The following is a 24,756-nucleotide window of genomic DNA, read 5'->3' on the forward strand; positions in this document are numbered from 1 at the left end:
GAAAAGTAATCAACTGCCGAGCCGAGAAGTTCGTGACGAATCGAATTTACTGTAAGTTCGCTCATCTATAGTCAATACTGAAAACCGCATGGGCATCCGGGGCCCAAAGTAAAACGTTCTAGAGCCCCCACTTACCATGTATAATACTGGGGTCTCCTATGGGGTCCACCTTTGCTCCTGCTGAGGCCACAGCTCTGTGTTATGTCTACACCAATGTTTCCCAACCAGGGTGCCTCCAGATGTTGCAAAACTACAACTCCCAGCATGCCCGGACAGCCTTCGGCTGTCCGGGCATGCTGGGAGTTGTAGTTTTGCAAAACCTGGAGGCGACTTCATTGGGAAACACTGGTCTACACGATGACAAAAAAAAAAAAAAAAAAAAAAATATATATATATATATATATATATATATATATAATGTAATTGATTTCATATATTTGTAATATCTGGGTAAAATGGTCACCATTACACCCCCATGTGGAGTAGTCACCAGCAATCCTCGTATCTACCTCTCCATAGGTAACAGTGACTAACAGTACTCCTAAGAAAGAAGTCACAGTGTCCCCATAATAAAGCTGGTCACGGTGTCCCATAAGTAAGTTCATCATACAACCCCCACAACAGGACAACCAGAGCCCTCCTAAAACGGCAATAGCTCGGCTGCAAAGCTTCCAAAATAGTGACAGCGACAGCTCTCCCATAACAGTGACAGCCAGAGTTCACCCTAACAGCAACATCTACAGTGCCTCCATAATAGTGATACTCACAGTGCCCCCATAACGGTGACACCCACAGGGTGCCATAACCGTGACACCCTGAGTTCCCCCCTAACTGGAGGGGCAAGCTGTGCATAACTAGCTTGCCCCCTGACTGGTGAGCAGTTAAGGGGTTAAGAAATATACAGGCAAGGTTTTTAGCCCCCTCCCCCGCCTGTAAAAACTTGTAGGTAACTATAATGGTATGTCCCATGGGTGGGGGGGATAACAGTGACACCACAGTGTTCCCATAACAGTGACAGCACAGTGCCCCATAACAGTGACACCACAGTGCTCCCATAACAGTGACACCACAGTGCTTCCATAACAGTGACACCACAGTGCCCCCATAACATTGACCTCCACAGTGCTCCCATAACAGTGACCTCCACAGTGCCCCAATAACAGTGACACCACTGTGCTCCCATAACAGTGACACCACAGTGCTCCCATAACAGTGACACCACAGTGCTCCCATAACAATGACACCACAGTGCCCCCATAACAGTGACACCACAGTGCTCCCATAACAGTGACACCACAGTGCTCCAATAACAGTGACACCACAGTGCTCCCATAACAGTGACACCACAGTGCTCCCATAACAGTGACACCACAGTGCTCCCATAACAATGACACCACAGTGCCCCCATAACAGTGACACCACAGTGCTCCCATAACAGTGACACCACAGTGCTCCAATAACAGTGACACCACAGTGCTCCCATAACAGTGACACCACAGTGCTTCCATAACAGTGACACCACAGTGCTCCCATAACAGTGACACCACAGTGCTCCCATAACAGTGACACCACAGTGCTCCCATAACAGTGACACCACAGTGCTTCCATAACAGTTACACCACAGTGCTCCCATAACAGTGACACCACAGTGCCCCCATAAATGACACCACAGTGCTCCCATAACAGTGACACCACAGTGCTCCCATAACAGTGACACCACAGTGCCCCCAAAACAGTGACACCACAGTGCTCCCATAACAGTGACACCACAGTGCTCCCATAACAGTGACACCACAGTGCTCTCATAACAGTGACACCTCAGTGCTCCCATAACAGTGACACCACAGTGCCCCCATAACAGTGACACCACAGTGCTCCCATAACAGTGACACCACGGTGCTCCCATAAATGACACCACAGTGCTCCCATAACAGTGACACCACAGTGCTCCCATAACAGTGATATCCACAGTGCCCCCATAACAGTGACACCACAGTGCTCTCATAACAGTGACACCACAGTGGTCCCATAACAGCGACACCACAGTGCTCCCATAACAGTGACACCACAGTGCTCCCATAACAGTGACTCCACAGTGCTCCCATAAATGACACCACAGTGCTCCCATAACAGTGACACCACAGTGCTCCCATAAATGACACCACAGTGCTCCCATAACAGTGACACCACAGTGCCCCCATAACAGTGACACCACAGTGCTCCCATAACAGTGACACCACAGTGCTCCCATAACAGTGATACCACAGTGCTCCCATAACAGTGACACCACAGTGCTCCTATAACAGTGACACCACAGTGCTCCGATAACAGTGACACCACAGTGCTCCCATAACAGTGATACCACAGTGCTCCCATAACAGTGACACCACAGTGCTTCCATAACAGTGACACCACAGTGCTCCCATAACAGTGATACCACATTGCTCTCATAACAGTGACACCACAGTGCTCCCATAACAGTGACACCACAGTGCCCCCATAACAGTGACACCACAGTGCTCCAATAACAGTGACACCACTTGCCCCCATAACAGTGACACCACAGTGCTCCCATAACAGTGACACCACAGTGCTCCCATAACAATGACACCACAGTGCCCCCATAACAGTGACACCACATTGCTCCCATAACAGTGATTCCACAGTGCTCCCAAAACAGTGACACCACAGTGCTACCATAACAGTGACACCACAGTGCTCCCATAACAGTGACACCACAGTGCTCCCATAACAGTGACACCACAGTGCTCCCATAAATGACACCACAGTGCCCCCATAAATGACACCACAGTGCTCCCATAACAGTGACACCACAGTGCTCCCATAAAAATGACACCACAGTGCTCCCATAACAGTGACACCACAGAGCCCCCATAACAGTGACACCACAGTGCTCCCATAACAGTGACACCACAGTGCTCCCATAACAGTGACACCACAGATCCCCCATAAATGACACCACAGTGCCCCCATAACAGTGACACCACAGTGCTCCCATAACAGTGACACCACAGTGCTCTCATAACAGTGACACCACAGTGCTTCCATAACAGTGACACCACAGTGCTCCCATAACAGTGACACCACAGTGCTCCCATAACAATGACACCACAGTGCTCTCATAACAGTGACACCACAGTGCTTCCATAACAGTGACACCACAGTGCCCCCATAACAGTGACACCACAGTGCCCCCATAACAGTGACACCACAGTGCTCCCATAACAGTGACACCACAGTGCTCCAATAATAGTGATACCACAGTGCTCCCATAACAGTGATACCACATTGCTCTCATAACAGTGACACCACAGTGCTCCCATAACAGTGACACCACAGTGCCCCCATAACAGTGACACCACAGTGCTCCAATAACAGTGACACCACTTACCCCCATAACAGTGACACCACAGTGCCCCCATAACAGTGACTCCACAGTGCTCCCATAACAGTGACACCACAGTGCTCCTATAACAGTGACACCACAGTGCTCCCATAACAGTGACACCACAGTGCCCCCATAACAGTGACTCCACAGTGCTCCCATAACAGTGACACCACAGTGCTCCTATAACAGTGACACCACAGTGCTACCATAACAGTGACACCACAGTGCCCCCATAACAGTAACACCACAGTGCTACCATAACAGTGACACCACAGTGCTCCCATAACAGTGACACCACAGTGCCCTCATAAGTGACACCACAGTGCTCCCATAACAGTGACACCACAGTACCCCCATAAATGACACCACAGTGCTCCCATAACAGTGACACCACAGTGCTCCCATAACAGTGACACCACAGTGCCCCCATAAATGACACCACAGTGCTCTAATAACATTGACAGCTACAAAGCTTCTATAACAGTAACACCCTCCACCAATAAAATGTGTCACACACCACCATACAATACATCAAAGCATCGCCACCTGCTGGTCATATTGAATGAAAAACTGCACATTTGCTCACAGTAAACCAAAATAACTTTCAAAGACGATTATTTGTATTATAAATGTCACCTCTGTCCCAATTTCCTATACATCCCTCATTTATTCCTGTACCTCCCGTGTGAGGACTCCCAGGTAACGCGACGAATCTCATTACGATCCCCTCTGACATTCAGACTCCATTATATTTGACTGACAAATACATTAATGAGGGATTTCTTGTGGCTCTTGCATATTGATGTGCGCGCCCGGGCCAGGCGGGTGATTTATGACGACTGTGATCTGTCGCAGACGCCACTTAATAAGATCGCTGAGGCCGGAAAGTGCAAGCGGGAGGAAAACAACAAGCGCCTCATTTCCTATTTCTCCATTATTAATATTTTGCCAATATTCCTTTTCCTTTTGTTTAACGCGTTTCAAAGCCGCCGCACATCAATCGCTTGGAACCTAAATGCTGAATTTTCTACATCAGCCGGCAGTGGAATATATTATGGCCGCTACATTATGTTTCTATAAAAGTTTCCGCAAACAAAGGATATGACTGTAAATTATTTAAAGGGGTATTCCGGCTTTATACATCTTATCCCCTGTCCAAAGGACCCCCCCCCCCCCCCCCCGTGATCTTGTTCATCACACCACGCCCCCTCCATTCATGTCTACAGGAGGGGGCGTCATGGGGACATGACATCACAGTCACGCCCCTAGTGATGTCACACCTTGCCCCTCCATTCATGTCTATGGGAGGGGGCGTGACAGCCATCACGCCCCCTCCCATAGACATGAATGGAGGGGTGTGACATGACATCACGTCCCCTTCTCGGAGCCAGCATCCGGCATAGAATGCTGGGGGCTGCACCGAGATCATGGGGGTCCCCAGCGGCGGGACCTCTGCGATCATGCATGTTATCCCCTATGCTTTGGAAAGGGGATAAGATGTATAAACCCGGAATATCCCTTTAAGGGACAGTGTATCCCTGCGATCATGCATCTTATCCCCCATTCTTTGGACAGGGGATAAGATGTATAAACCCAGAATACCCCTTTAAAGGGACAGTGTATCCCTGCGATCATGCATCTTATCCCCCATTCTTTGGACAGGGGATAAGATGTATAAACCCAGAATACCCCTTTAAAGGGACAGTGTATCTAAAAGGACCCCTGCGATCATGCATCTTATCCCCCATCCTTTGGACAGGGGATAAGATGTATAAACCCAGAATACCCCTTTAAAGGGACAGTGTATCTAAAAGGGATGTCCCGCATGTGGACTGTGGCATCTAAGGGGCCAAATTGTCAGGAAAGGAGAAGGGGTCAATGTCAGCTACACCCTCCTTGTTATTGTGTCGTAGATGTCTTAGGAAAGGGTTAACCACATAAAATTGATCTGATGACATATTACTAGAGTATACCATTACCTATTGTTCGGTGGGCTGCCAGGACTCCAGCAATCTACAGGTTAAAGCACTGCTTGGAATAAAGCAATGTTGCAATTCCCTCCATTACACAGGGGGGGCAGTATTGTGTTGCTATGCATAGAATAAGCCAAACCCCTGTCCTTACTTCTCATGACTGGTGGGGTCCCCAGTGGTTAGACATTTAGTATTCCCCAACAGCCTTATATAGAGGAGTCCTTACATAAGACACCATTCTACCTCTGTTGTTAAAGGGGTACTCCGGTGAAAAACACATTTTTTTTTCAACTGGTGCCATTAAGTTAAACAGATTTGTAAATTATACAAAGGGAAGTGCAGCTCACAATTAATGTGTCCGAGGTTATTTTGGGTATACACCTATACTACAGAAAAAATACACCATTCACCCAAATGTTCCTGCATGAAGCAGATTGAAGCACGATTCCATTCATTATTTCATATATTTATATATATCTTTCATGTACCGGCAATAACTGGAACTGTCCTTGAGGTTTGGGTGAATGGTAATTTTTTTCTGGAGATTTTAAATTACTTCTATTTAAAAATCTTAATCCTTCCAGTACTTATCAGCTGCTGCATGCTCCACAGGAAATTGTATAATTCTGACCACAGTGCTCTCTGCTGCCACCTCTGTCTGTGTCAGGAACTGTACAGAGTAGGAGCAAATCCCCATAGCAAACCTCTCCTGCTCTGGACAGTTCCTGACATGGACAGAGGTGTCAGCATTATGTAAACAATATACTGTATGTGCCAGAGTGTCAGTTCTCTTTGTTTTCCTTGGTTATAGATCTGCTTTATCTTATCAGCACACCATGTGGCCGGGATTGGTACTGCTAGTACCAAACCAATCGTTCAGTTGTAGAGTTTTCATATTGGATAAAAGATAGTTAATTCAAAATATTAATATATATTGTAAAAAGAGGCTAGATAGATATGAGATAGATAGATAAGAGATAGATAGATAGATAGATAGATAGATATGAGATAGATAGATATGAGATAGATAGATATGAGATAGATAGATAGATATGAGATAGATAGATATGAGATAGATAGATATGAGATAGATAGATATGAGATAGATATGAGATAGATAGATAGATATGAGATAGATATGAGATAGATAGATAGATATGAGATAGATAGATAGATATGAGATAGACAGATAAGAGATAGATAGATAGATAGATAGATAGATATGAGATAGATATGAGATAGATAGATAGATAGATATGAGATAGATAGATATGAGATAGATAGATATGAGATAGATATATAGATAGATATGAGATAGATAGATATGAGATAGATAGATATGAGATAGATAGATAGATAGATATGAGATAGAAAGATATGAGATAGATAGATATGAGATAGATAGATAGATATGAGATAGATAGATATGAGATAGATAGATATGAGATAGATAGATAGATATGAAATAGATAGATATGAGATAGATATGAGATAGATAGATAGATAGATAGATAGATAGATAGATATGAGATAGATAGATAAGAGATAGATAGATAGATATGAGATAGATATGAGATAGATAGATAGATATGAGATAGATAGATATGAGATAGATAGATAAGAGATAGATAGATAGATAAATATATAGGTAGATGACTAATGATAATATTATATTATTATTCCTTTTTATATTTATTCTTGTGTTTGTCCTTTACCTTTGTACTATATAATGATTATTCTTGGGAATATCTGTGCGGTTTGGAGACATGACAAGAGATATTTCCCTTCACATTATCTATAGGGAGAAGGCAAGGACATTACCAGGGACAAACCTTTGAAATTTGTTGGAGGGGATTAGGGACCGGAGATTAGGGGCGGCTGGGGGTAGAACGGCGGCTTTCAACTTCTCAGTTTCTCTGATGTGCAGAGGATTAACCCCTGTGAAATGTATTATACTCTTATTAATATTCCCAGGCATCTACCAAGCACAGATTCTGCAGCTCTAGTCGCTGACTATGTTACAGGAAGAAAAATTAGCCCGTCCTGAATCCTTATTCTTCTACGTATATAAGAATCACATGGCTGTGGTATGTGTCTGTGATATGGCGTCCTCTATGCAGTCATATAGAGGTGCATTATGGGAACATACTGAGGCCTAGCTATAGGGGATGCATAGTCAGCAGTTGCAGCCAGGTCCTGCACATAGGTAGAACCCAATATTACCGTATAAATGGCACTGGTTTGGTGTGGGCCCTTTAATAGGTTTTGCATTAGGTCCTGGAGTTTCAGTTTTTGCTTCTGGGCCCATAGTTTCTTATAGGTGCCATATAATAGATTTATAAAGCTCAGAAGTTATATGGATCTGTAATAGGGTCCATGGGGGAGATTCATCAAAACCTGTCCAGAGGAAAAGTTGCTTAGTCGCCCATAGCAACCAATCAGATCGCTTCTTTCATTTCTGAAAACGCCTCTGAAAGTGAAAGTGAAAGAAGCGATCTGATTGGTTGCTATGGGCAACTCAGCAACTTTTCCTCTGGACAGATTTTGATAAATCTCCCCCCATATAACTATACATGAGGTCACATACATGGTCTTTAAAGGGGTACTCCACTGATAGACATCTTATCCCCTATCCAAAGGATAGGGGATAAGATGTCCGATCGCACGGGTCCCGGTGTTGGGGCCCCCGCGAACTCCCGCAGCACTCGACATTCTAAAGAACACCGGATTCCTGCGGTAGTAATCGTGACATCACGGCTACACCCCTCGTGACATCACGCCACGCCCCTCTCCATTCATGTCTATGGGAGGGGGCGTGTCGGCAGACACGCCCCTCCCATAGACATGAATGGAGGGGGCGTGGTGTGACGTCATGAGTGAGGCGTGGCCGTGATGTCACGATCATGGTCTACGGCCCTGAGCATTTGAACAAAATGTTCAGAACGCTAGAGCACCGGAGAAACCCTTGAAGGCGTTTCCCCAACTGGCAAAGTTATAGCCTTATGCCCCAAAAATTAGGGCAAAACTATCTGATTGTGGGGGGTCCAACAAATGGGGGGACCTGTGATCTAGAGTACAGGGATGTGAGTCCCCCATTAGAAGGGAGCTGAGGGTCACCACTCTATTAATTCCCTATGGAAGCCACCAACATAGCCGGGTGCTGTTTTTGGCTATTTATGGTAGCTCTTATAGAGAATGAAGGAATAGTGGGGCAAATGCTGCTTTATTCTAAAAGTAGATTCGGTTACCAATTTGTGGTGACTGGGTGAGGCAATGATTCTACAGGGTCTGGTGGTATTAACCCATGGTTTGTCGTGATGCCAGGATGCGGTTGTTCTGTATAGAAGGCCCTGCCGACAACCGGCCCAAAAACGGCAGGATAATAAACGGAATGTCCACACCAGGATTTAGGAGATAACTGGAACTTTTACTTAACTTCTTGTGCAAACAGTCTTTACAATTAAACAGTTTCTCTTGAGGTAACCGGGATGCAGGTTCCTCACAGGCTTGGCTGGGACTAATAGTCTTGAGCTTTAAGCAGGCCACTGTGCTACTAATTATAGGATTTGAGTTGAATAGTAGTCACAAAGAATTTGTAGATAAAGCTTTATAACTCACGGTTTTAGTGGCTGCTGGATCTTTAGGCTTTGGTAAGATGAATTGAGATATGCTGATTGTGCTTGGCTGAAATCCAGGAGATAAGAGAAGAGCAGGAACAAGAGAGAAAAAGAGATTCAATTTAGAGACTATAGCCCCTTATATACTAGGGGGGCTGGACTAATCCCATTTGTTGTCAAGCCTGGAGGACCTGAACCCAGAGAACTCTGGGTACATCACATGACAGTATCACATGACCCCAGAAGGTCCTACATAGAGATGAGCTAACTTACAGTAAATTCGATTCGTCACAAACTTCTCGGCTCGACAGTTGATGACTTATCCTGCATAAATTAGTTCAGCTTTCAGGTGCTCCGTTGGGCTGGAAAAGGTGGATACAGTCCTAGGAGACTCTTTCCTAGGACTGTATCCACCTTTTTCCAGCCCACCGGAGCACCTGAAGGCTGAACTAATTTACGCAGGATAAGTCATCAACTGCTGAGCCGAGAAGTTCGTGATGAATCGAATTTACTGTAAGTTCGCTCATCTCTAGTCCTATACATTTATACAACTTTGTACATAGCTTTATGCATAACAACCAATATACACAATACCTTTATAAGGCATTATGCGAGTCGTGTAAAGGGTTAACCCTGCAGGGGAGCCCTGTGTGGAATGGAGGGACTCTAACTGAGGGGACTTAAGACAGGGACAGGACAAGGTCCTTTACCGGGACACCAAACATTCATAAGATTTCAGTGTCCTTGCAGTAAAACCCCCAAGATCAGATACTTGCCCCCTATCCTGTGGATAGGAAATAACTTTGCCAGTCAGGAAAACCCCTTTAAACTAGCACTATTTCTAATTTACCCATAAAGAACAAGAACATAAATCTGCTTACTTGAGGGATCTCCAGCAGCCTAATTAGATGACCAGGTGCAGTGATTAGACTTTACCCCACTCTCTCTGCAAAGCCAGAGGATTCATAGAAATGTAGGCAGCATTAGGAAATAATTTTAGTGCATTACAATGACTATGGCACAAAACCCGATGCCTGCCATGTCAGCTAAAATAGGTAAGCACAAGGCATACACAAGAACCTTTACATTATTCTCAAATAATAGCCTGTGCTGCACTGAATAATCCCCGGAGTGCTTCTTTAATGTAGAACATTTGTAGGACATATCTTGATTTTTCATGTTTTTTTTTTTTTTTTCTTCTCCAGAGCTGGAAGCTGAAAGTTACTTATTGTTAAGAGAGTCCTAGGTGGCAGAAATCTATAAAGCCATTCAGATCCCCCCGCTGATAGTAAGAATGGACGCCCCCCCCTCTGCTCTACTATGCGCCGTCTCTTCAGGGTACACAAGTTTCCCCCCCCCCCCTTTTTTCAGGTTTAATTTTTCCGCTCCCTCCTGGTAAAGCGTCCTCCCCGCCGGCTGCGGTAATAAGGCTTAATGAAGCGTTCTATGATCTCTTTAGTGCCGGCGGCTGGTGAGTTCTGCGCCGAGGAATGATCAGCGGCTCAATTGTAAACTTCCATGTATCTATACATCACACAGTACGGGAGAGAAGTTCATAACCTGCCCGCCATTGATGTTGCTTTGTCACCTGCAGGATGTTAGGGGTATTCCGGGATTTTAATTTTTTTGAATATAAGGCAGGGGCAGCAAAGTGAGTCTAGTTACTAATATACTTCACTTACCTGTGTTTGGTGGCTGGTATCACATTTGTTTTGTCTTTCTTTTCCCCGAAAGTTCATTTTCTGCAGCCTACAAAATGAGTGTTGTCTTTCCCAGCTTGCTGTGCTACCCGAGACAATACATCACAAGTCAGGTGCTGAAAAGGGGCTTGGCTGCGTCATCTGTTGTATGTGAAGCCATCCCCCTGATTACCGGCACATATGTGCGTGCATTCATCATCACACAGATCCACAGCTTGTGTGTCAGGTGATGTCGGGCAAGTCATGTGATCAAAGGCAGCATGCCTGTGCTGCAATGGGTGGGGGCAATTGATGTGTGGGAGGGAAATAAGTCACCTCCCATCTTGAAACAAAGGATCCTGGGGATTGTAGTCTGAGGGAGTCCACAGAAACAGGAAGTAGCCAGTTCCCAAAAACAAGCCAGCAGTGTGATAGGGGACACAGGACATGGCCATTTAACACCAACACAAGCACAGATCCACAGAGCCTAAAAAATGAGTGTTGTCTCGGACCTTTTCCAGCTTGCTGTGCAGCCCGAGACAATACATCCCAAGTCAGGTGCTGAAAGGGGGCTTGCCTGTGTCGTCTGTTGTGTGTGAAGCCAGCCCCCTGATGACATTTCCCGTGCACATGTGTGTGCATTCATCATCACACAGATCAACAGCTTGTGTGTCAGGTTGTGCTGTGCTGCAATGGTTGGGGCAATCGATGTGTGGGAGGGGAAATAAGTAACTTCCTACCTTGAAACAGGATCCTGGGGATTGTTGTGTGAGGGAGGCCACAGAAACAGGAAGGAGCCAGTTCCCCAAAACAAGCCAGTAGCATAATGGGGACACAGGACACAAGCATTTACCACCAACACAAGCACAGATCCTTGGTAAGCAAGTACCATCACTGTATGACACAGAACTACTAAAGTTGCCTTATGCTGGATAACCCCTTTAGGAAGTTAGAGTTTTTTTTTATAATGGTAGCCTAAAATATGTGCCCCCCCCTATCAGACACCTGTTATTTAAAGAAAAAGAAAACTGTCTTGCATTTAGTCTTTAAAGAAAAAAAAAATCTACTGTTATGTGTATACAGCTTCTGCGCAGACTATGGGGGAGATTTATCAAACTGTGTGAGAGAACAAATAGAGTGATTTCCCCACAGCAACCAATCACAGCTCAACTAACGAGCGCTGGTAAAGTGAAAGCTGAGATGTGATTGGTTGTTGTGGGAAAATCACTCTAATTTTTCTCTCACACAGTTTGATAAACTTAAAGGGGTACTCCGGTGAAAAACTTTTTTTATTTTTTTTTAAATCAACTGATGCCAGAAAGTTAAACAGATTTGTAAATTATTTCTATTAAAAAATCTTAATCCCTCCAGTACTTATTAGTGGCTGTGTACTACAGAGGAAATTCTTTTCTTTTTGGATTTTTTTTCTGTCACGAACACAGTGCTCTCTGCTGACACCTCTGTCCATTTTAGGAACTGTCCAGAGCAGGAGAAAATCCCCATAGCAAACCTATCCTGCTCTGGACCCTGAACAGTTCCTATGCTGCCCAGAGCAGTTCCTAAAATGGACAGAGGTGTCAGCAGAGAGCACTGTGGTCGTGACAAGAAAGAAATCCAAAAAGAAAAGAATTTCCTCTGTAGTATACAGCCGCTAATAAGTAATGGAAGGATTAAGAAATTTTAATAGAAGTAATTTACAAATCTGGCACCAGTTGATTTAAAAAAAAAAAAAAGTTTTTCACCGGAGTACCCCTTTAACCTTATGCAGCAAAATGGGCAAGTGCGACAATCTAAATGGGCAAGGGCCTAGTAGTGATGACAACTAGGTCAGAACATTTTCAGAACGGCCGGTCTTGTGTGGTGGGTTAGTACCACCTAAGTTGTATTTCTCCTACAGTTGGAGGTTCACAGTTTAGAGACCACCGTATTAAACAGTTGACCATGGCTGATCATGTCTTAATCTCTTTTATCCGATTTCTCTCTTTCTACCGTCTGTGGAGTATTAAAGGGGTAATCCACTGCTCAGCGTTTGGAACAAACCGTTCCGAATGCTGGAGCCGGCGCCCGGAGCGTGACGTCATGAGGGGGCGGGGATATGACTTCACGAGCTCCTGGCGCCAGCGCTAGCATTCAGAACAGCTTGTTCCAAATGCTGAGCAGCGGAGTACCCCTTTAAGGAAAAGTGGGCAGAGCCATAGAGTTACATAGCTTTGCATAGGAGCTGTGTGCTTTTGCTTTGTAATTTCATTCTACATTCTCTGCTACAGATGAGCAAACTTTTCAAAAATTTGGTTCGGCTGCTTTGCCGAACTCAGTTCAGACCTGACTAATTCAGCTCCACCTTGTACTTCACCAAAAGCCCAAAACCGAAGGAATAATGATGTCAAAGAGCACCTAAAAGCCCTGTCTAAAACTGTTTCACACTTGGAAAGTGAAGAAGTAGTGGCTTTTTACAAACCATCAAAAATGTATCCCATTTGGAGAGTAGCAACAGGATTGGTGTCCTAGAAAGTGCACAAACATGACACAAAACCCTCTATACACGGCTTTTTTTTTACAACAATTAGTGTACTGTGAAAAAACTATTACACTTAATTAGCAAATATTCTTTTATTGACAAATAGATGCAGAATGCTGTTTGCAGAGCTTCTACAACTACAATTATTATGTTTGTGTTGTTTACCAATCACTGTCCCTTACAGAGATCTTCTTCTACCACAAACTGCCAGAAAAAAAAAAAAAAAAAAGTGGAAACTTAGCCTAATACTGCTTCCTGATCAACTTGGTCATCCTTACTTCTATTTCTTTCTGCCATGTGGCTGACGTTTTTTTTAACAAGTTCGGCCTGATCTAACTTCTAGCAAAGTTCTGACCGAGCCTGGGTTCTACAGATTTGGGTCGCTCGTCTCTGTTCTTTGAAGTAGTACAAAAGATGGTTGCCAAAGTTTATACAGTGTTCCCTCAACATACGATGGTAATCCGTTCCAAATGGACCATCGTTTGTTGAAACCATCGTATGTGGAGGGATCTGTGCAATGTAAAGTATAGGACAGTGATCTACAACCTGCGGACCTCCAGTTGTTGCAAAACTACAACACCCAGCATGCCCGGACAGCCAACGGCTGGAGGTTGTACTCACCTGTCCCCGCCGCTCCGGTCACCGCTCGTCACCGCTGCCCTGGATGTCGCCGTCCATCGCTGTCGCTGCGTCCCCGTGGTGTACCCGGCGCTCCGGCAAGGCCTCTTCTTCCCCGGCATCTTCGTTCTCCATCGCCGCCATCACGTCGCTACACACGCTGCTCCTATTGGATGACGGGACGGCGTGCGCAGCGACGTGTTGACGACGATGGAGAGCGCCGACGATGCAGGGGATCCTGAAGAGGACGCGCCGGAGCCCCGAGGACAGGTAAGTGATCGTCAGCGGACCACACGGGGCACCGTAAACGGCTATCCGGGGGCAGCTGAAGCAGTCTGCGCTGCCGGATAGCCGTTTATGCGATGGCCCCGACATGCAAAAGCATCGTATGTTGATGCTGCCTCTGAGAGGCCATCGTATGTTGAAATGATCGTATGTTGGGGCCATTGTAGGTCGGGGGGTCAATGTACTCCTACACCCGACTCTGGGTCAAGTTTTTTTTGGGGCAAATATACATATATATAAAAAAGGTATAGAAACTTTACATTATGGGGGTTCATAGTCCTTTCAAGTTAGACATTTACACAAACTTCGTTTCAAAAAGTTCATAAAAAATAAAAAAAAAGACGACAAAGAGAGGTTATTATGTGGACGTGAAGGAACAGGCAGGAGAAGACGATGATGGGAGCAACAAAGCCACCACTTTGATGTCAACTTCAGTGCAGTTGTGTCTTTGATGTTGGCTTCAAACTGCGTTGGTTTCCCTGGTGAGAGATTTGACATGGAGGATGATGGATTCATTGGCAGCCACTTAGTCTGGCCTCATCAGCAATGAATTTCAGTGGCAGAATACACCATATCGGCCATTACATTAAAGCTACTGATAGGTGATGTTTATTCATATTTATTATCTGGTGACAATGGCGTCTATCAGTGGGCGGGATATGTTGACCGGTCGATTCTTGTAGTTGATGTGGAAGCTGGAAAATGGTTAAAGGGGTACTCCCGTGGAAACAGTTTTTTTTAGATCAACTGGTACCAGAAAGTTAAACAAATTTGAAAATTACTTCTATTAAAAAATCTTAATCCTTCCAGTACTTTTTAGGGGCTGTATGCTACAGAGGAAATGTTTTTCTTTTTGGGTTTCTCTTAGGTCACGACCACAGTGCTCTCTGCTGACCTCTGCTGTCCATTTTAGGAACTGTCCAGGGTAGGAGAAAATCCCATAGCAAACATATGCTGCTCTGGACAGTTCCTAAAATGGACAGCAGAGGTCTGCAGAGAGCACTGTGGTCGTGACAGAAGAGAAATCCAAAAGGAAAAACATTTACTCTGTAGGATACAGCCCCTAAAAAGTACTGGAAGGATTAAGATTTTTTAATAGAAGTAATTCACAAATCTGTTTAACTTTTTGGCACCAAAAAAAAAAAAGTTTTCCACGGGAGTACCCCTTTAATCTTAAGGATCTGAGCCTGGGTCAGAGCATTTCCAGAATGGGTCTTGTGGGGTGTGACGTATGTAGTGGTTAGTACCTACCAAAGGTGCTCCAAGGAATGCAGCTATGTTTGCAGAGTTGGGATTGGTTTGTAGGTTTCTCATCTAAGTATGCCATTAAAGGGATACTCTGGTAAAAAAAAAAAAAAATCATATCAACTGGTGCCAGAAAGTTAAACAGATTTGTAAATTACTTCTATTAAAAAATCTTAATCCTTCCAATAGTTATTAGCTTCTGAAGTTTTCTGTCTAACTGCTCAATGATGATGTCACGTCCCGGGAGCTGTGCATGATGGGAGAATATCCCCATAGGAACTGCACAGCTCCCGGGACATGAGTCATCAGAGAGCAGTTAGACAGAAAACAACAACTCAACTTCAGAAGCTAATAACTATTGGAATTAAGATTTTTTAATAGAAGTAATTTACAAATCTGTTTAACTTTCCGGAGCCAGTTGATATATAAAAAAAAAGTTTTGGCCTGGAATACCCCTTTAATCCTACCAGTACTTATCAGCTGCTGAAGTTGAGTTTTTCTTTTCTGTCTGACAAATAATGCTCCCTGCTGACACCTTTGTCCATGTCAGGAACTGTCCAGAGCAGGAGAGGTTTACTATGGGGATTTGCTCCTACTCTGGACAGTTCCTCATATGGACAGAGGTGTCAGCAGAGAGCACTGTTGTCAGGTGGGGAAAAAAACAACTCAACTTCAGCAGCTGATAACTACTGTAAGGATTAAGCTCTTTTAATAGAAATAATTTACAAATCTGTTTTATTTTTTGGAGCCAGTTGATATGAAAAAAAAAATGTTTTTCACTGGAATACCTTTTTAAGGATTTTTGTATGTATTCTCAAACAGAAGCGCACGCAATTCTCTGAGCCTCCTCATACAAGAGTGTGAACAGGACAAAACCTGACATTATGGAAGGACATTGTGGTTATTAATGGGGCTGTCAAGGTCCAACGCCTTTTTAATATGTGCCCGGGGCTTCAGGGAACATAACAAAGTGGAATATTTACCCAGTGTCCGGCGCGTTCTTCTTCCTCATCACTTTTGCCGATACTCAATGAGGACAGGAAATACATGCTCAGGGACCAATCTGCATGCTGGCCTGTCCTGTCTTCAGCGGCAGTAGTGGTTTAGAAAATGGCGGTGATGACCGAGCAAAAAGGGAAACTGACAGTGGCGGGGGAGCAGGGTGGGGGGAGTATACCATTATACCCCGGCCACATATTTGCCCAGACACCTCCTTTAACTAGAGAGCAGGACCACAAGAAAAATGGCTCTCCTTACGTATTCCATGGTAAGGCTGCATTCACATCTCATTTTTGCAATATGGTTGCCTTATCCGGTTTTAGCAAAAAAAAACGCATTGAACCGTATTCCAAACCGTATGCATAGACATTACATTGACAACCGTAGCATCCGGTTGCTTACGTTTTGCTTCATTTACAGTTGTATACGGTATTTTTCCGCACACAAAACTGTAGTCTACTACGGTTTGACGTCCGGTTGAAAAACCGTATCCAACCTGTATACAATTATTTTAAAATGAAGTTCTATGGTAACCGTATTGAACTGTATGTGCGTACGGTTACATCCAGTTTGCACAATACTGTTTTAATTTTTTTTTTGGGAAATTCAATAAAAAAAAGAACTTTATTTAAAATGTTGACAAATATAAAATCGTATCCGTTTATTTTCAAGGAAAACGTATTAAAACGTATGCAAACGGACATCCGTTTTAAAACCGTAAACGGTTTAAAACGTGAGAAGGCATATACGATTGCATACGTTTCGGTCCGGTTTGGAGACATACGTTTTTTGTACAGAAACGGGATATGGGACCCGTATTGCAAAACCGAGATGTGAACGCAGCCTAACCGATTTGTGCGAATGGGTATTATGTAATACCCCATTTCTCCTGTAATGGCCACTGGAGGAGAATGTGCAGTCTCCACTGGATTCCTGTTAATATCAGTTAAAGGGGTACTCCGGTGATCCAGCGTTCTGAACATTTTGTTCAGAACGCTCGAAGCCGGAGGCCGTGTTTGTGACGTCACTGCCACTCCCCATTGTGATCTCACACCACGCCCCCTCCATTCATGTCATAGACATGAATGGAGGGGGCATGGTATGACATCACGAGGGGCGTGGCTGTGATGTGATGACCACTGCCGCATTAAAAGGGTACTTTTGGAAAAAAATATATTTTTAAATCACCTGGTGCCAGAAAGTTAAACGGATTTGTAAATTACTTCTATAAAAAAAATCTTAATCCTTCCAGTACTTATTAGCTGCTGAATACTACAGAAGAAATTCTTTTCTTTTTGAATTTCTTTTCTGTCTGACCACAGTGCTCTGTGCTGACACAGTTGATTTAGATAAAAAAATGTTTCCACTGGAGTACTCCATCAATTAGAATAGGGGATAAGATGTCTAGCAGCGGAGTACCCCTTTCACCACTTCTATTGATAGTTACGATAATAGACTGGACACCATGATATCCAGGGTTTTTCTCTATGGGACGAGTCAACCTACTCCATCTTTTCCAAATTCCAAATGATCCCCTACGAACTTAAAGGGGTACTCCGCTGCTCAGCGTTTGGAACAAACTGTTCCGAACTGTGGAGCCAGCGCCGGCAGCTTGTGACGTCATAGCCCCGCCCTCTCATGATGTCACACCTCCTCAATGCAAGTCTATGGGAGGGGGCGTGACGGATGATGGGGCGGGGCTATGACGTCACGAGTTCCCGGTTCCAGTGTTCGGAACAGTTTGTTCTAAACGCTGAGCAGCAGAGTACCCCTTTCATCTGAGGACGGCCCGGAAGGCTCACGTTCATTTGTATAATTTAATTGACATCTCTCGGCGTATGAAAACCCAATTATACGCGGCGTTCATTTCCTCCATTATCCCGCCACCGATGGAGGGTTCACTCTTTTGGCAGCAACAATAGTCATGAGAAGGGTTCGCGCAAGGTGCCGGCTGGTGATAAGACCAGGCCTAGAAGTGTTTCCTCCCACCGAAGGCGGCCATGTTTGTAGAGTTGGGATTAGATTGTAGGTTTCTCCTCTAAGTATGTCATTTAAGGTTTCTGTATTCGGTCGCGGCTGGTGTCCTCAAACAGAAGCGCCGGCAATTCTCCGAGCCTCCTCGTAAGAGAGCGCGGATAATGCAGCTGTGATCTTGTTATTTGCAAGAGGTCGATAAGAGATAAAGCCAAGGTGTAATCTTCCCGGAATAGAAAGTAAATTGCATTTGTATTTTCCATATATTTATTTTGTAGGTGCCGCCAAAGTCTATGAAGCTAAGATATAAATGTAATCAGCGCAGAATACTAAAGGAGTTTTTATGGGATTAATCTATCCTTCCCAGCTGGCTACACTGAATGCTGCGGCATAAAATATACGAAATACAACTTACTGCCACAGTGTTATATACACAGAAAATATAGAGGGGAGAGAAGAGTATTATGGGGGGATGATTGGGTCCGCTGTACCGTACTGCAGAACATGTGGAGGGAAACTAGGGAAAATTCACTCAGATAAATGAGTGATTATAATAGTGTTATAGTAGGTATATTCTTGCATATAGGAGCAGTATTATAGTAGTAATATTCTTATATATAGGAGCAGTATTATAGTAGTTACATTCCTGTATATAGGAGCAGTATTATATTATTTATATTCTTGTATATAGGAGCAGTATTATAGTAGTAATATTCTTGTATATAGGAGCAGTATTATAGTAGTTATATTCTTGTATATAGGAGCAGTATTATAGTAGTTATATTCTTGTATATAGGAGCAGTAATATAGTAGGTATATTCTTGTATATAAGAGCAGTATTATAGTAGGTATATTCTTGTACATAAGAGCAGTATTATAGTAGTTATATTCTTGTACATAGGAGCAGTATTATAGTAGTTATATTCTTGTATATAGGAGCAGTATTATAGTAGGTATATTCTTTTATATAGGAGCAGTATTATAGTAGTTATATTCTTGTATATAGGAGCAGTATTATAGTAGTTATATTCTTGTATATAGGAGCAGTATTATATTAGTTATATTCTTGTATATAGGAGCAGTATTATAGTAGTTATATTCTTGTATATAAGGGACATTACTATAGTAGTTATATTCTTGTATATAGGGGCAGTATTATAGTAGTTATATTCTTGTATATAGGGGCAGTATTATAGTAGTTATATTCTTGTTTATAGGAGGCAGTATTATAGTAGTTATATTCTTGTATATAGGATGCAGTATTATAGTAGTTATATTCTTGTATATAGGAGCAGTATTATAGTAGTTATATTCTTGTATATAGGAGCAGTATTATAGTAGTTATATTCTTGTATATAGGAGCAGTATTATAGTAGTTATATTCTTGTATATAGGAGCAGTATTATAGTAGTTATATTCTTATATATAGGAGCAGTATTATAGTAGTTATATTCTTGTATATAGGAGCAGTATTATAGTAGTTATGTTCTTGTATATAGGAGCAGTATTATAGTAGTTATATTCTTGTATATAGGAGGCAGTATTATAGTAGTTATATTCTTGTATATAGGAGCAGTATTATAGTAGTTATATTCTTGTATATAGGAGCAGTATTATAGTAGTTATATTCTTGTATATAGGAGCAGTATTATAGTAGTTATATTCTTGTATATAGGGGCAGTATTATAGTAGTTATATTCTTGTATATAGGAGCAGTATTATAGTAGTTATATTCTTGTATATAGGAGCAGTATTATAGTAGTTATATTCTTGTATATAGGAGGCAGTATTATAGTAGTTATATTCTTGTATACAGGGGCAGTATTATATTGCTATTCATCCCTTCCTCTTCTCTCTCTTACTCCCTCCCTAAATTTCTAATGTATTGTGTATTTGAAGATTAATGGGTAGGGAGAATGAGCACTTACTGTCTTACAGCTATGGGGTGCATCTAACTATATTGTAGATATATCTCTGTGCCATATTGGCAATGAAATTCTCTCCATTGTTCTTAGAACTCATCTTTATGTCTTGTTATAGGTCCATGGGGAAGATGTATGGGGGATGAATGTGGACCAGGTGGCATTCAGACAAGGACGGTCTGGTGCGCACACACCGAAGGGTGGACAACTCTCCCCACAAATTGTAAACAGACAGAAAGACCTGAAAACCAGCAAAACTGTTTTAGAGTTTGTGACTGGCATAAAGAACTCTATGACTGGCAATTGGGTAGTTGGAACCAGTGCGCACCGGTCACATCGAGGTTATCGGAGAAGCCAACAGAATGCACGCAAGGCGAGGAAGGAATCCAGACGAGAGAGGTCGTCTGTCTACAGAAAGCCACCGGGACGGAAGCGGATGATAGTATATGTCAATACTTTGAGCCCAAACCCCGACTGGAACAAGGTTGCCTTATTCCCTGTCCTCAGGATTGTATCGCATCAGATTTTTCTCCGTGGTCGGAATGCTCGAAAACATGCGGCGATGGATTAAAACACAGAACGCGCTATGTGGTGGCCTTGCCGCAGTTTGGTGGCTCGGGTTGTCCCAACCTGACAGAATTTCAGGTCTGTCAAGGTCCCCCATGCGAAGGAGAAGGAAGCATGTACAGCCTGAACGTTGGACCTTGGAGTTTTTGCTCAATACCGATTTCTAGACACGTAAGACAAGCCGGGGGGAAGAGGGGTAGGAACAGGGAACGGGCTAAAGAACGAGAAAAGGCCATCAAGGACCCAGAGGCCAGAGAGCTGATTAAGAAGAAGAGGAACCGCAACAGGAAGAATCGGCAGGAAAACAGATACTGGGATATACAAATCGGGTATCAGACACGACTGGTGACCTGCATGCACAAAAACGGGAAAACAGCGGCCCTGAGGTAAATTGTGTAAACGTATAGATATCTGAACCAACTTTACTAAAAGTTCATAAATGTAAACTTGCTGGAGAGGCAATGCTAAACCTTGTTGAAGAGGCAATGCTCCTCAGGAGACTGGGAAAGCTGGGTGGCACGCATAATGCGTGCCACTCAGCTTTCCCAGTCTCCTGAAGCCCTAGCACTGCTCACTGCCTCAGCCATGTCATGCCCTCTGCTCGATGTCATCTTTTCCCCTACTTTCTTCTCTCACCCACAATAAATCTTCTTTCCCCTGAACACCCTCTCCCTGCCCCTGAACTAAGTATTCACTGCACCTGCCTGCTGGACAGTTAAATTATACTTAACCATGACATTGATTCGGCGATAGGATGTTTAAAACTCCTGGACAATCTTTGCAGCTTGAGAGTAAGATGATCAGGAGATGAACCAAAAGTCCCATAGACTTGCATGGGACTTCCGGTAAATCTCTTCATCTCTTTACTCTTGGGTTGTGGGAATTGCTCTGGAGTTTTAAACATCCTGATGCCGGATCAACGTCATGGTAAATTATAATTTAAAGGGTTACTCCCCTGCCCCAGGTGGTGGCGGGTGGAGAGGGTGACGGGGTCGTAATGTCACGGCCACGCCCCTCCTGATGTCACACCTCACCATGCCCCCTCAATGCAAGTCTATGTGGCGTGATGGCCGACACACCCCCTCCCATAGAGTTTCTTTGAGGGAGCGTGGCATGACTTCACAATGGGCGTGGCAGTGATGTCATGACACCGCCCCCCACTCCAAGCATTCGGAAAAAAATGTTCCGAAAGGTGGGGCAGCAGAGTACCCCTTTAACTGTCCAGGCTCTACTATTTCACTCTAGGGCTGCGGAGATTGTCAGTATCTAGACATCCGTAAACTCTATTATAGTAATATTTGACATATAAGAAACATAGTGGTGTATGAGCAGAAATTAAGCCTGCTAGTTAGCGCTGCTAGTATCAATGGTAATAACAAACCAAGCCAGAGAAGCGGTAGATGCAAAGCACTGGAGCGGTTTATTATAAAACAGAGATGACGTGTTTCGGGGGAGCCACCCCCTTCCTCAGATCAGATATAAAATAGATAGATAGATAGATAGATATGAGATAGATATGAGATAGATATGAGATAGATAGATATGAGATAGATAGATAGATAGATAGATAGATAGATAGATATGAGATAGATATGAGATACATAGATAGATAGATAGATATGAGATAGATATGAGATAGATAGATATGAGATAGATATGAGATAGATAGATATGAGATAGATAGATAGATAGATAGATAGATAGATAGATAGATATGAGATAGATAGATAGATATGAGATAGATAGATAGATATGAGATAGATAGATTTGAGATAGATAGATAGATAGATATGAGATAGATATATAGATAGTTATGAGATATATAGATATGAGATAGATAGATAGATATGAGATAGATAGATATATAAGATAGATTGATATGAGATAGATATGAGATAGATAGATATGAGTTAGATAGATAGATATGAGACAGATATGAGATAGATAGATATGAGATAGATAGATAGATAGATAGATATGAGATAGATAGATAGATAGATATGAGATAGATAGATAGATATGAGATAGATAGATAGATAGATATGAGATAGAGAGATAGATAGATATGAGACAGATATGAGATAAATAGATATGAGATAGATAGATAGATAGATATGAGACAGATAGATATGAGATAGATAGATATGAGATAGATAGATAGATATGAGATAGATAGATGTGAGATAGATAGATAGATATGAGATAGATATGAGATAGATAGATAGATATGAGATAGATATGAGATAGATAGATATGAGAGAGAGATGTGAGATAGATAGATAGATATGAGATAGATAGATATGAGAGAGATGTGATATAGATAGATGTGAGATAGATAGATATGAGATAGATAGATATGAGATAGATAGATATGAGATAGATAGATGTGAGATAGATAGATAGATATGAGATAGATAGATATGAGATATATAGATATGAGATAGATAGATAGATATGAGATAGATATGAGATAGATAGATATGAGATAGATAGATGTGAGATAGATAGATAGATATGAGATATATAGATATGAGATAGATATGAGATAGATAGATATGAGATATATAGATATGAGATAGATAGATATGAGATAGATAGATATGAGATAGATAGATATGAGATAGATGTGAGATAGATAGATATGAGATAGATAGATAGATAGATAGATAGATAGATATGAGATAGATAGATATGAGATAGATAGATATGAGATAGATAGATATGAGATAGATGTGAGATAGATAGATATGAGATAGATAGATAGATAGATAGATATGAGATAGATAGATATGAGATAGATAGATATGAGATAGATAGATATGAGATAGATAGATAGATAGATATGAGAGAGAGATGTGAGATAGTAATACATCTGAGGTCCCTCATTTCCTGGTGTGACGCCCATTGATGAGATATATTTGCACTTTACGCCCATTTGATACTTAGTCGGGGACATTTTTATTCTCAGATAATGGCCCTGATTTAGAGTGTTGTGTAGTTTTCTTTGTGGGTTTTAATTCCCTACAATTTTTTTGTACATTTTGTCATTTTGTTCTTTTTCCTACATTTTGCTTCTTTCACACATGCTCTGATCTGTCGGGTTTTCTCCAGCTCAAATGTACCAGAATTTCTGTGGGAACCATGGTAAACATGTTGAGTTTTTGTGAAAATGTTGGGGACACGCCCCCTTTTTGGTGACCACGCCCCCTTTTCAGTTTTTTTTCTTTTCTTTCAAATTCTGGCGCAAATTCTGGCACACATTTTGGCGCAGACAGAATTTCTGGCGCACAACCCGACAAAAATGTCTATTCAGGGAATTATTCACTTTATATTCTCAGCTTGGAAAATTGTTGATGTATAAGTGGACGTGGCTGGAGGATAAAGGAGCGCTCCGCTGATCGTTCTCCCATCATGTGTAATTAGCTGACGATCAGTAATTGGTTGGTATATCGGGACAGATTAGCTTCACTTAGGGAACCATAAAGCGCAAATTATTATTTTCATTAATCAGATTATAACCGGTTGATACTTTATGGCGCAGGAGCCTTGAACCGCGGTGTAAATAATGAGGTGTGGGATTGTAGTCTAGACGACCAGATACATACTGGAGATCTCTTTATGCTTTACATGCCATTGGCTGTCCGGGCATGCTGGGAGTTGTGGTTTTTCAACAGCTGGAGGCACCCTGGTTGGGAAACACTGCTGTAGAGACATTGAAATCAATGGGACTCTGCTGCAGAGGAATTTGCGTTTAGAAATTCCACCATGTGTACATAGCCTTAAAGGGGTACTCCGCCCCTAGACATCTTATCCCCTATCAGAAGAATAGGAGATAAGATGTCTGATCACAGGGGTCCTACCACTGGGGACCCCCGCGTTCTCCCTGCTGCACCCAGTGTTCCTTTAGAGCGTGGGGTGCAGCGCCGGAGGCTCATGACATCATGGTCCCT

General features: G+C 42.7%; 1 protein-coding gene across 1 annotated transcript in view; it reads left to right on the plus strand.

The window, feature by feature from the left end:
- Positions 1 to 24,756, plus strand: part of THSD7A (thrombospondin type 1 domain containing 7A) — a 537,615-nt gene that overhangs the window by 367,075 nt on the left and 145,784 nt on the right. Inside the window, exon 4 of the mRNA XM_056518919.1 lies at positions 20,358 to 21,192. Coding sequence (XP_056374894.1) covers positions 20,358 to 21,192 — 835 coding nt within the window. The remainder of the gene's footprint in view (positions 1 to 20,357; positions 21,193 to 24,756) is intronic.

The sequence above is a fragment of the Hyla sarda genome, chromosome 5, assembly GCF_029499605.1.
Source record: "Hyla sarda isolate aHylSar1 chromosome 5, aHylSar1.hap1, whole genome shotgun sequence".
In the NCBI taxonomy this organism is placed as follows: Eukaryota; Metazoa; Chordata; class Amphibia; order Anura; family Hylidae; genus Hyla; species Hyla sarda.